The sequence below is a fragment of the Camelina sativa genome, chromosome 11, assembly GCF_000633955.1.
Source record: "Camelina sativa cultivar DH55 chromosome 11, Cs, whole genome shotgun sequence".
In the NCBI taxonomy this organism is placed as follows: Eukaryota; Viridiplantae; Streptophyta; class Magnoliopsida; order Brassicales; family Brassicaceae; genus Camelina; species Camelina sativa.
In genome coordinates, this window is record NC_025695.1 from 29,646,801 (window position 1) to 29,659,703 (window position 12,903).

Here is a 12,903-nt window from a genome sequence, read left to right on the forward strand (position 1 = left end):
GATAAAGATGCAAGGATCCCACATGGTAACGGTGAAATTATGTGCCTGCATGAACCAAGTACTCATAATTAGACGGACACAATGGCACGAAAGCTCTTGCATGAACCAAGTACTCATAATTAGACGGACACATTGGCACTAAAGCTCAAAACTCTTTCACAACTCTAGAAACTGATTCACTCAATCAGTATTAGTTATACTAGGGTCAAACCTCCTACTTGTTATGAGTCAAACATTAAATCTACCAACACTACATAAAACAACTCTGTTCTTACCAAGTAAGAAAGTCAGAAAACTAAGAATTAACATAAATAAGGAAAAAGCATAGTCATATGAATTAATCATAGATCTTGCAAACACTTCATATAAGCAATCAATTATAACATCGAAGCTACTATAAATTTGATCCCTTTTCTCACAGCAATCTAACGTCCTCACATGTAAATGACTAGAAAAGGTTTATAAGTTTTCTAATACAAAACCGACTGCTAAGGCCAAAGGTCATGTGTGCAATACATAAAAGTTATCATATGTGAGGTCAGTCAATTTAAGTACTGCAACATAGAATAGACTAAAGGGAAGAATGATCAAAAATAGAGAAGAAGGCACCCAAAAAAAAAAAAAGAAATGCTATACTCACAAGAAAGAAAGAGCAGAAAAGAGAATTAGAGGTCGGGAGAGGTGCAGCAGAGAGTACCCTGAGAGAGAGCTCGGCTGCTTCTGGAAGTAGTGCTAAGGCAAGACGTCAACCGAGCAGCCGCCACCGTGCTGTGAAGCGGTAACAGCGACTGAACACAACCAAGCTCAGATGGACACCTACACAGAAACGGTAAAACCCACGCAAACTCATCAAATGGAAAACCCTAAATCGAAGAATTTATGAACACCGCGGATCAAAGAAATGACGAAATGGGAAGTTGAAATTTTGAAATTAGGCGATTGAAGTCATGGAAACAGTCGACAGACCTGGAGAAAGAGAATCTGGGAAGAGGAGAAACAGCTGGTTTAGACGGAATGCGAAATCCGGCGGATGAAGCAGCCGGTGAAGATCCGGTGCCAACAGGAGAATTTCGAAGCGAAGATCTGATGGCGGATCTGAGAGACGAGACGGAGGATCTGTTCATGATTCTGAAAGCCATTCCAAGAGATAGAGAAGATGATGCCCGGAAGAAGAAGAAAAAAGTGAGATCGACCTTCGTCCACAGAGAGAGGTTTATAGGGTTTTAAGACGGACGGAGTAAAGAAGAAAGAAGCTTGAAAATAAATAAATATCGCTCTGTTTTTGTTGGGTTTTGGAATATTTCATTGATGGGCTTTAGTTAGGCCCATTGTCTAAAAAGATCCACAATCTGAAGCTGCTGGATGGATCGGAGGGTTTCTGAGTAGAGTGAGATGAACTGCTTACGTATCCTCCGAAATAGAACATGCGTAATGAATTAACTAACTAATATAATGTGTTATCCCTGCCTGCCTAAACCTTTTCACTATAGATAATATAACTATTGATTAGTCCCCCTTTTGATGACCAACCTAAAATAAAAATACAAGGTGGGATTGGAATGGGACGGCTAAAAACAAAACAAAAAAAATGTAATAGATCACTTAAGAAAGGTTATTAAATTTGCCATCATGGTGGAGCTGGAGCACCTTTCAATATTCAGAAATCAGAATTATACACTTTTCGGCTATATGAAACATACAATTACCTTTCTATGGGTAAATCACATAATACCACGCATAAATTCGTTTAAGCCCTTTTATGTTCCAACAATACAAAACAATTCGTTTAAGCAATATTAATCAACGCATGGTTATATTCTTCACCTGAAAATAGCTGACTAAATACATTTTGGATCAAAGGCCAAAAATTTTCTTCATCTATTTCCCGATCAGTCCCATCATTTCAAGTACGAATTTGAGTAGAGACACCCAAAACAAAAAAAAAAAACATTATTCTAGTATTCGAAAGCTACAAACATCTTTATTTCTGACTTATGAAAAAGTTGAGATTCCAGAAAATAGACTCACCTACGATATTTTTGTCTATAAGCATATGCTGCATATCTATGGTAAGTTTATATAAATGCCAAAAAAATGAAGAAAATAACCTCTAGATGTTCCATAATCGCAGATAGTTAAACTTAAAACTTAAAAACTTGATTTTTTTTTATATAGTTATCTTGGTTAAATAGCATCCCAGATCCAACAACTCATAAGAAGTAAGAAACAAAAACAGATAGAAAATAACATAGTATAATCCCTACTAATATTTTAGCAATTTCCCTATCTAATCTAATCCAATACGAAAATTTTAAAATAACAAAGACTAGTAAACATAATAAGACCATTATCATTATTGGTGTGACACAACATTAAATTTAAATGCGAAATATCAAAGTGCCAACAGAAGATTCTTATCCTTACATGTTTTAAAATCCCAACATAGTTGTCACTAACCATCTTAAATATTGCTAATCTTCGAATTAATCAATTAAGAGGCGGTTTGGACGGCTTCCAATAATGATTTGACACGTCATACATGCCCCATCATTGTCGTCTCCTCTTCGCTATATAAACAAGAGCCCATACAAAGCCCAAATAACAGAGAAAGAAGAAAGAGCTAAACAGAAAAACAAAACCAACCACAAGCCAAACCTTTATTTTCAAAAAGAAAATGGTGAAGATCGAAGTTGGAAGTGTGGGTGACTCATTCAGCGTAGCATCTCTAAAAGCTTACTTGTCTGAGTTTATCGCAACCCTTCTCTTCGTATTCGCTGGCGTTGGCTCTGCTATCGCGTTTGACAAGCTGACCTCTGATGGAGCCTTAGACCCAGCTGGTCTTGTAGCCATCGCGATAGCCCACGCTTTTGCTCTGTTCGTTGGAGTTTCCATTGCTGCTAACATCTCCGGTGGTCACCTTAACCCAGCTGTGACTCTTGGCCTTGCCATCGGCGGGAACATAACATTGATCACAGGTTTCTTCTATTGGATAGCTCAATGTCTTGGTTCCATCGTCGCTTGTCTTCTCCTCGTCTTTGTTACCAATGGAAAGGTATGTACTAGTAGCCTAGGAGTGGTTATTGATCTTGCTTTTCTGGTTCGCTTTGGTTTGCATCATGAATATTAGTTTTTTAGGTTACAATATTTTAGGCTTTCATTGTTTGTTGCTTACGTTATCAGAAAATGCTTTTGCGGTTTAGGTTGAGGACTTTTAGTTCGGTTTTATTAGGTAAGCTATATTCCGATTCGCTTTGATTTTATTCGGTTTGGTTCATTTGCTTACCGGACAATAGTGTGACAAAAATATATTAGTACGTTTTTTTCGGTTTAAGGGTATCAAATGAATTGTTTCCCGGTTTTTTTTGCAGAGCGTACCAACCCACGGAGTCGCAGCCGGTTTAGGAGCGGCCGAAGGTATTGTGATGGAGATCATCGTGACATTTGCTTTGGTCTACACCGTTTACGCCACCGCAGCTGACCCAAAGAAAGGATCGCTTGGAACCATCGCGCCTATCGCTATTGGTTTCATCGTTGGTGCTAACATCCTTGCCGCTGGTCCATTCAGTGGTGGCTCCATGAACCCAGCAAGGTCATTCGGACCAGCTGTTGTCAGTGGAGACTTGTCACAGATTTGGATCTATTGGGTTGGACCACTCGTTGGTGGTGCACTCGCCGGACTCATCTACGGTGACGTGTTCATTGGTTCTTACGAAGCTGTAGAAACCCGTGAGCTCCGAGTGTAATTAAATATAAACGGGTTTGTGATTGTTTGATGTTTGCTTGTTGGTTGGTTTGATGTTTTGTTTGGTTGTTTAATGTTTTGGTGTTTGTTCAGTTTTTTCCAAGATTGTACCACTTAGAGAAACAAACAAAAAGTTATCTTGTTAATAAGAAAATGTATATATATATATTCCACTTCATGGGTTTTTTCAAACGTATCAATTGGTTTTTTTTTTGTTTTTTATTATTCATATGGTTTTGTATAACGTGAAAACATTATGCACAAAGCCGAAATTGCTTTTGTAGAACCATTACCATACAATGGACTGTTGTTTCTTTTGGTTACATGGCTAATCCATAGATTTGTAGAAAACAATGATAGCAATATAGAATTGTTTATATGTAGCACTAATGAACTCGTGGGGGAGGAGTATCTTTATAGGAATACCAAAAGTGTCATGGTTTTGTGTGATGACAATTAGTATAACAGAAACTGGTCGGCAGAGTCACGAACTCTGTTAAAGTTGTCCAGTCAAATCTTCTCAAACTCAAAAAGACAAGACAAAAGAACAGCTTATGGCACTTAAACCTATGCAAATGTCCCCACAATATCCTGCCTTTATTTCCTAATTATTCATATTACAAGTTCCATGGTTTCTCTAATCTATATTTTGTGTCCATTTGATGAGACATTTCCTGAATAAATGGACTCTGCACAAAGCACAATTACATCGATTTGTGTTCCCTCCGTATCTCCCAACCTTTTGCCTTACTTATATCAGAACGTGGAGACTCCATTAGTATATTTTCGATTGGATTTGAACAATTCCAAGTTATTAAAAGAAAAGAGGTCGTTTTTGTTTATTGGTGATCTTCTCTCTTTCACAACCTTGAGTCAACCAACATATTAACCTTCTTCATCTAGAAAAGTTCTATCGTCATCTTGGGGTTTCTACAAATCTGAGTAGAAGAAAATGGAAGGTGGGTTTTATTCAGACTGGAATGATAGTTCTTCATCGTTGTTCGGATCAGAGAATCTGGAGGAAGAGTTGGATGAGGGAAATGTGAGAAGTGAAGAGATTTTCTCCCAGATTCATCAGCCTAAGACACCAAGGGAGCCAATGAAGTTCCTGTCCAGATCATGGAGTCTATCTGCTTCTGAAATCTCCAAAGCTTTAGCGCAGAAGCAAAGACAACGGCGAGATCTGTTTTCTGTTTCCCAGAACAGTCCTAGAGTCTTCTCCCAAGATGTTGCTGCAGATCCACTCATGGTAAGATCCCTTTCCTGCTAATACTTATAACTCTCTTTAACTACTCTGACTATTCCTGTACAATCAGATACTTTCACTTGTGTAGGACATATTCACTAGTTATTGAATTCTGATTTTGATGATTCCTTGGTATTTGCAGGCAGAGAAGATCATGAACTCAGTTGGGGCACGCAGATCAGGGAGATTACCAAAGTGGTTTTACCACAAGCAACACACCAACCCAAGCAACATGAGGATTCCAAAGAAAAAAGATAAAGCGCGGGTAGAGAAAGCCCGTGTTCATTCAGCTGTGTCCATTGCTGCTTTGGCAGCTGGGTTAGCATCTGTAACCTCTGAGAAAAGCTGTAGCAAAGAGTCAAGCTCCACGATGGCACTGTCTCTAGCCTCAGCAACAGAGCTACTGGCTTCGTATTGCATTGAAATGGCTGAGCAAGCAGGTGCTGATCACAACTGTGTTGCTTCCACAGTTAGGTCTTCCATCGATATCCACAGCCCTGGAGATCTCATGACTCTCACCGCCGCGGCTGCAACTGGTAAGGCTATTTTTCAAAAGTTGGTGTTTGAGGCTTTGATTGGATTAGTAAAATGAGATTTGATCTGAATTTGTTGAAAAATGAATCAGCATTGAGAGGAGAAGCGGCTTTAAAGGTGAGGCAGCCAAAGGAAGCAAGGAGTAATGCAACTATCACACCTTGCGAGAGGAGCTTCTCAGAGTCTCACTGGCCCGTAAATTGTCAGTTTAGATTGGAGGAACTAAATCTTCCTCTAGAGGGCGAACTGGTGCAATGTGCACGAAATGGTAAATCCTATTCTTCTTAAATTCTGCCTGATTCATGACTGGTTCCACTAGTTAAGATGCTAATAATACTTAACTTTAACAGCAGGATTGCAGCGAATAAAGCGAGTATGTGTCTATATCAACAAGAAGTCTCAGGTACTTGAGCAGACTGGATTTGATCTGTAAGAGACAAATGTATTTGCTTCTCTATACTAGTTACTTAAACCTCTATGGATTTCTCAGGTCATGATCAAACTCAAAAGCAAACACGTTGGAGGGGCATTCTCTAAGAAGATCAAATGTAAGCATTTTCTATTCTTACAAGAGTTAAAGGAAATTACCTGAAACACGGATGTCTGAAGCTTGTTGTTGCTTTTGAAGGCATAGTTTATGGAGTCTGCGACGAGATATCTGCATGGCCTTACAGGAAAGAGAGGGAAAATTCCGAAGAAATCTATTTTGGTTTGAAAACAGGACAGGGTCTTTTGGAGTTCAAGTGCAAGAGTAAGATTGAGAAGCAAAGATGGGTTGGTGGGATTCAGACCAGTCTCCAGAAAGTAACATGCCTCGAGGCCGCCAAATGCTCCCTGGAATCTCTGAGTCTCAGCGATCGCATGCGGTAGATAATCCTGTAAATACTTACTATTCCCAAGTTTTTTCTGCTGCAAATGAATCATCAATCTTACAGAAAATTCTTATAATATTCTCTTGAATTGTTCATACAAAAAATCAGATGAGAACCAGTCATTGGTTTTGTAACTAGAATACAACAGTCTTGTTTGTGCCATAAGGTAATACCCGTAGTTCACAGTATGATTTTATAGCTTTCGTGAGGCATTTTTTCTCTAGGTCCTCAGACTTCTGGACAAAGCTCCTTAGGTTATCTCGGTGGGAAACACTCTCAACCTGTGATAAGCCAAATTCAGACAGATAAATTGAGAAAGCTGCCGAGTACATTGATAATGACAAATACTACCAATCAACTAGTTGGCAGATGAGTTACCATTTGCTCAATGATAGGCCCTGAATCAAGTTCCTCGGTAACAAAGTGACTCGTTGCTCCAATTAATTTGACTCCTGCATCAAATGCCTGCAAACAGAATCTAGAATAAAAATGGCAAAAATACAAAAAAAACAATCCACTACGAGAAGAGAGCCAAGACAAAACTCAGTGACCTGTTTCGCAGGATTTCCGCCTTTAAATGATGGTAAGAGACCATGGTGGATGTTGATTACATCCTTTCCATAACCTTTCAGAAAGTTACCCGCCAGAATCTGCCAAAAGGTATGAATTCAATTTTTCTTAGTGAAGCTATTCTTGGTTAGAAATAGACAGAGCAACTACGCTGTATGCAGTAATATTCATCTGAAGGCTGACGATGACTGCTTGGTAACATGATTGCTACTAAACATTTGATCACATGATTGCTACTAAACATTTGATCAAAGAATTAAAAGAATAGAGATAAGGCAAGGACCAAAAAAACTGATTTACCTGCATGTATCTAGCAAGAACAAGGAAATCAGTATCTTTAACCAATTCCAAAATCTCATCTTCTCTTTTATTATCTTTTGTTGTCGATACATAATGATATGGGATGCCATGCCTCTCAAGAAACCGCATAATGTGAGTGTTTGAAGCTCTTTCATGATTGCTACAAACACCAAAAAAATATTCCAGCAGCATAAGCACCCGAGACACTACTAGACATACTGAGTCAGTAAGATGAAAACAGGAACTTGTATAAGCTCACCTTATTACACAGGTAATATCCACGGGGAGTTTCCCGTCCTGCCATTTATGCAACATTTCGACAAGACAATGATCCTGTATATAGAATCACATACTAATCAGCAGGACATACAAAGAGTACAAAAGGTTAAAAAGAAAAAGGAAGTGGCGAATTTGAATACCTGTTTTGAGAGCAGAAGAGCTATCTTATACTTGGGATCTATAGAAGGCACACGGACAACCGAGTTCAAGGCATCATATGTTTGTGCAATGGTTTGAAAATCTTCATCGACTTGGTTTCTCGGCCATTTAACCGGATCAAAGATAAACTCGCTGTCAAAAGAAACCATTTTGCTTTTCTTTTTTTTCAAAACAACTAAACACCAAAACATGACCTTTCACTCCTAGATTCATTCATTATCAAAGAACTTAATAATTTAAAGTCTATAGCTTTGAGAAAGTTACTAAAAAAAAAAGAGGGTAACAAAACCTGCGGGAGTAGAAGACATTGTTGTTTTCAGGAACAAAAACATCGTAGCCAAGAATGTTTCCGCCTTTAGCTGCAATACAATCTGATAGCTTTGCTACAATCCCAACAGCATCCTACCATTCAAAATAACAAACCAAACAAAAAAAAGAGTATTAATTGAAATTGATTTACGATTCTCGAATCAACAGAGCAAGATTTTATCAAGGAGTTGTTGTGTACCTGACAATGGAAAACATGAACGCCAGGAATGAGAACAGGGGAGACGGAGGAATCGAGGGACTCGCCGTGGAATCGAGACGATTTGAGAAACGAGTTCTTAGCGAATCCAGAAGCTCTCAGGGAGATTCGTCGTATCATGGTCTCTCTTCTCTCCGCCTCAAGCCTCAACGAGAGAGAGAGAGAGAGAGAGAGACCAAACTACGGTCCCGATTCCCCAGACAGAGGATCGCTCCCCTCATCCATATTGTTTTTTTTTTTTTTGTAAAACTGAGATCTGTAATTTTTTTAAAAACAATTTGATCAAAAATATAAAAAAGGGGCCTTAAAAACAAAATCAAGGGCCCAATAAATGTTTTGATTACCCTCCGACCGAAGACAACAATTAATTCTCAAGTGTTTTATGCTGATTTGTATAAATTTTTTAGGTTTGAGAAATAAAGAAAAATATATATAAATTGGTTGGAAAAAAATCAAAAATGTCAATAATGGGAAATTAGGTAAATTAATATGTCATTTAATGGGCCCAGCCCTTTCTTTTTACTAAGGAAAAAAAAAACAAAACAAACAAACAAAACCGTGGTTCGGTTCATATTTCCATCCACACTGTAAATGGGGGGCTTCCTCCGCATACGATAAGATTTTAATTATTTTATTTAAGGAAATTCTCTGTGCGTCTGTGGGATTTTTGTAGATTACAAAAAAAAAAAAAAAAAAAAAAAANGAAGATACGAGAGAGAGAGCTCTTCTGAGTCGAAACCCTAGATTTCAAGATCGATCTCCTTCTCGTGAAGACACACCGCTCAGCTCCTCGATTTCTATGATTATTATTATCCTGTAGATTCTCTTTTTTCAAATCGGAGGAGCTTGGAGCTAGATACCGGATCTTACGAAGTGAAGCCACGGTCATCCGATTCTTTGCGACGGTTTCTCGTTTTGTAGCTGTGAAGACCTTAGGAGAGGAGCTTTGGAGACATCTACGGCGATCTACTCTACTCGATTTGATGATTCAAAACACGGACCTTCTCGTCGTTTCTGAATCTCTGTAAGCAGGATTTGTTGATTTTGGATTTGGTCTTGCTGCACCGCGTGGAGAGGTTTCTTCTGTGGAGTCGAATCAGGCGAAGTATAAAATATTAAATTTTTATAGGTTCTTTTTCGTTTGTATTTTAGTTTTATGATTTTGGAAATCAAATCTCTGGCCTCGTTTTTTATTTTGATACAAAGGCCTTGATTAGGGTTTTCAAAATTTAGTAGCTTTTTTTTTTTTTTTGTGTTTGAGTTTGTGTCAATTCAAATTTATCATCTTTATAAAGATAAGTAATACATATATATGTATTTTTGGTTTATATCATCAGATACAAAATTTTCTCAATGGCAATTTATTACAAGTTTAAGAGTGCAAGGGATTATGATACCGTTGCCATGGATGGTCCTTTTATATCAGTCGGTATTCTCAAAGACAAAATTTTCGAAACTAAGCATTTGGGCACTGGTAAAGACCTTGATATTGTCGTCTCCAATGCCCAAACTAACGAAGGTTTGTATTCCTACGTCACATTTGTCTCTGTCTCTCTCTCTCTCTCTCTCTTTGATAGTTAGTTTGCTACGTCAATAACTGTCTCTTCCTGATCTATATGTCAGATGTTAGTTTGCTGCGTGAACTTGCTGTTGTTTATTGCCAGATTCTTTTATGGTCTGTTACCAAATCAAGTGTTTTCTTTTGGTAGTAGTTGGCTATATGCTTGCAGCTATGAGACAATCAACTTAATTACATTCTCTGTGCTAACTTTGAAATTTACTATGATTATATGCTAGGTTGGTTAACTATTATTATGAAAGAGTTTGTTGGAATCTGAATTCTAGAATTTTCTTGGGAAGCTTTGGTATCCTGTGTCTCGCCAACATTGCTTGTACTCTGTGGCCTTTACATGTTATCTGTTTTGAATTTTCAGAGTATCTGGATGAAGCAATGTTAATCCCAAAGAATACATCGGTCCTTATTCGTCGTGTTCCTGGACGCCCTCGCATCACTGTTATTACTACACAAGAGTACTTTCTCAGATCTTTAGTTTCTATTTTCTTGGTCTACTTATTTTAGCTATTTTATCTTAACTCGCCATAATATTTAAAAACATTGCATTTTACTGCTCCATCTTAAGCTTTACATAAATTAGATATTTTAGACTATCGGATTTATTAAGAAACATTGAGATCCTCATGCAAAATATCTTTACTTTGCAGGCCTAGAATCGAGAATAAAGTTGAAAACGTTCAGGCTGAAACCAACAATATACCTGTTGCCGATTCATCTGCAGCTAAATATGTAAGTTGATTATAGTGAACATTTCTCAGCTTATGATGGCATTGACTGCACCTAATTTTCTAACTACAAAAGTACTGATTTTCATCTTTATTCACCTCTTAGCCTGAAGATGAGTGGGACGAGTTTGGGACTGATTTATATTCCATTCCTGATGCCCAAGATGCTCAGCATATTAATCCATGTCCTGATCTTGCACCAGCAGACGAGAAAGTAGATGAAGAAAGCAAAATTCAGGCGCTGATTGACACTCCAGCACTTGACTGGCAACGGTAATCAATCTTCCAGAAATGGTGGAGTTAAGACTGTTGAATTTGTGAGAAGGTTTAACAGCCGTTTTAATTTTATTCAATGTAACAGACAAGGTCCAGATACTTTTGGTGCTGGGAGAGGTTACGGAAGGGGTATGACTGGAAGAATGAATGGACGTGGTTTTGGTAATTTATACTTTCTTTTCTTTGATTTTGATTGAATTCTGGAATGTCTTCATTAACTTGTGTCAAGTTTATAATTTTTTTTTATATGCATCCAGTTGTAAGATACTTAGTTTGGTTTTGTTGGCTTCAATAGGAATGGAAAGGAAAACGCCACCTCCAGGATATGTGTGCCATCGTTGCAACGTCCCTGGTATGTCAGCTTTGAAAATCGTTATATTTCTCTCGCTTTTGTGTATTAAAATATCATAGGTAAAAAGTGTTAAATGCGTTTTGTTTACTGCTTCAGGACATTTTATTCAGCATTGCCCCACAAATGGTGACCCTAACTATGATGTTAAGAGAGTTAAACCACCTACTGGTATCCCCAAGTCCATGTTGATGGCGACCCCAGATGGTTCTTATTCCTTGCCAAGTGGCGCAGTTGCAGTTCTTAAACCAAATGAGTACGTTGTGCCGAATCAGTTTGGGAATGTTGTTATTGTATACTTCTTCGCACATATTGATTATATTTCTAATGCTTATTGTGCTTACAACAATATTCAGGGATGCTTTTGAGAAGGAAATGGAGGGATTGCCATCAACAACACGCTCTGTAGGAGAACTTCCCCCTGAGCTAAAATGCCCATTATGCAAAGAAGTGATGAGAGATGCTGCGCTTACAAGCAAATGTTGTTTCCAGAGCTTCTGTGACAAGTGTAAGTTCTTCTAGTGCATTCTGCTATTCCACAAAAGCCTTTTGACCGTTGCCAGTCTGTTCTACATATGCATCTTTTTCACTTCAATTTATATGCAATTCAGGTATCAGAGATCACATTATTTCAAAGTCAAGGTGTGTTTGTGGAGCAACTGATGTACTTGCTGACGATCTTCTACCAAACAAGACCCTCAGGGATACCATAAACCGTATTTTGGAAGCTGGAAATGATAGCACTGAGAACGCCGGCAGCGTTGGCCATATCCCAGGTCTGTCATTATCTTACATTCATGTGTTTTTGTACTTTGTTTGATTGGTCCTCACTACTGAATCATCATGGACATAATATAGATTTGGAGTCTGCACGCTGTCCACCTCCCAAGGCTCTATCTCCTACTACATCCGTTGCATCTAAAGGTGAGAAGAAACCAGTACTTAGTAACAATAACGATGCTTCAACCATAAAGCCGCCAATGGAAGTTGCAGAGATCACAAGTGCCCCTCGGGCATCTGCAGAAGTGAATGTGGAAAAGCCAGTTGATGCATGTGAAAGCACTCAAGGGCCCGTGATTGTGAAAGAAGCAACAGTCTCGAAGTTGAATACGCAAGCCCCCAAGGAAGAAATGCAGCAGCAGGTTGCTGCTGGAGAGCCAGGTAAGAGAAAGATGTCCTAATATTAGCTTCGCTGGACTTTGCGAATGATAGTCTGATATAGTCCACACTCTAGTTGCTGTTCATCAATGTAATACGTTCTTTTTGTCTTTGTACAGGAAAAAAGAAGAAAAAGAAAGCCAGAGTGCCTGGGAATGGTAAAAGCTTTCTTTCCTATGCTGAAGGTCATTCATTGTCATTTTCAAAGTCTATATGAATTGAAAGGGATGCCTAAAAGATGATTTTTTTTGTGATTTGTTGCAGAAATGCAATGGAATCCTGTGCCAGATCTAGCGGGCCCTGACTATATGATGCCAATGGGACCAGGTCCACAGTACTTCAATGGCATGCAACCTGGCTTCAACGGTGTACAACCAGGCTTCAACGGTGTTCAACCTGGCTTCAATGGCTTTCACCCCGGCTTCAATGGGTTTGGAGGCCCTTTTCCAGGCGCAATGCCTCCATTTATGGGTTACGGATTAAATCCAATGGACATGGGATTTGGTGGGGGTATGAATATGATGCATCCAGATCCGTTCATTGCACAAGGATTTGGGTTCCCTAATATACCACCACCTCACAGGTAAACCA

At 38.6% G+C, this 12,903-nt stretch overlaps 5 protein-coding genes across 15 annotated transcripts in view; 3 read left to right on the top strand and 2 right to left on the bottom strand.

Annotated features, from left to right (window-relative positions):
• LOC104724622 overlaps positions 1–1,228 on the bottom strand; it is a 3,398-nt gene extending 2,170 nt beyond the window's left edge. For 5 of the 11 annotated variants that reach the window (XR_757716.2, XM_010443154.2, XM_010443155.2 and 2 more), the window contains exons 1-2: positions 967–1,228; positions 698–816 (exon numbers count right to left, since the gene is read on the bottom strand). Coding sequence is in view for 7 of the 11 variants with exons in the window: in XM_010443154.2 (XP_010441456.1) it covers positions 698–816; positions 967–1,139 (292 nt within the window). In the remaining 4 variants the exon portion in view is untranslated. Of the gene's footprint in view, positions 46–640; positions 817–966 lie in introns of all 11 variants that reach the window. The other 6 variants (XR_757714.2, XR_757715.2, XR_002033930.1 and 3 more) reach the window with 3 other exon arrangements.
• Positions 2,601–3,926, top strand: LOC104724623 (aquaporin TIP2-3-like). The gene is made up of 2 exons (XM_010443160.2): positions 2,601–3,052; positions 3,369–3,926. Exons 1-2 carry the CDS (start codon positions 2,675–2,677, stop codon positions 3,741–3,743), a joined length of 753 nt encoding a protein of 250 aa, XP_010441462.1. The 5' UTR covers positions 2,601–2,674; the 3' UTR covers positions 3,744–3,926.
• On the top strand, positions 4,226–6,400 carry LOC104724627 (VAN3-binding protein-like). Its single transcript, XM_010443165.2, has 6 exons — positions 4,226–4,991; positions 5,131–5,524; positions 5,614–5,790; positions 5,876–5,925; positions 6,013–6,070; positions 6,151–6,400. Exons 1-6 carry the CDS (start codon positions 4,695–4,697, stop codon positions 6,390–6,392), a joined length of 1,218 nt encoding a protein of 405 aa, XP_010441467.1. The 5' UTR covers positions 4,226–4,694; the 3' UTR covers positions 6,393–6,400.
• LOC104724626 (formyltetrahydrofolate deformylase 1, mitochondrial) lies at positions 6,439–8,347 on the bottom strand (the record flags this gene model as incomplete). The annotated part of the gene is given in 8 exon segments (XM_010443163.2): positions 6,439–6,675; positions 6,773–6,859; positions 6,946–7,044; positions 7,265–7,424; positions 7,524–7,597; positions 7,684–7,834; positions 7,992–8,104; positions 8,211–8,347. Coding segments are annotated over 8 exon segments (968 nt in total), but the record flags the coding sequence as incomplete, so codon positions are not given.
• The window catches only part of LOC104724625 (E3 ubiquitin-protein ligase RBBP6-like), a 7,706-nt gene continuing 3,650 nt past the window's right edge, over positions 8,848–12,903 (top strand). The window contains exons 1-13 of the mRNA XM_010443162.2: positions 8,848–9,333; positions 9,566–9,747; positions 10,163–10,259; positions 10,452–10,533; positions 10,636–10,802; positions 10,891–10,967; positions 11,101–11,157; positions 11,254–11,410; positions 11,511–11,662; positions 11,766–11,930; positions 12,013–12,315; positions 12,432–12,470; positions 12,577–12,895. Coding sequence (XP_010441464.1) covers positions 9,582–9,747; positions 10,163–10,259; positions 10,452–10,533; positions 10,636–10,802; positions 10,891–10,967; positions 11,101–11,157; positions 11,254–11,410; positions 11,511–11,662; positions 11,766–11,930; positions 12,013–12,315; positions 12,432–12,470; positions 12,577–12,895 — 1,781 coding nt within the window. The 5' untranslated portion in view covers positions 8,848–9,333; positions 9,566–9,581. The remainder of the gene's footprint in view (positions 9,334–9,565; positions 9,748–10,162; positions 10,260–10,451; positions 10,534–10,635; positions 10,803–10,890; positions 10,968–11,100; positions 11,158–11,253; positions 11,411–11,510; positions 11,663–11,765; positions 11,931–12,012; positions 12,316–12,431; positions 12,471–12,576; positions 12,896–12,903) is intronic.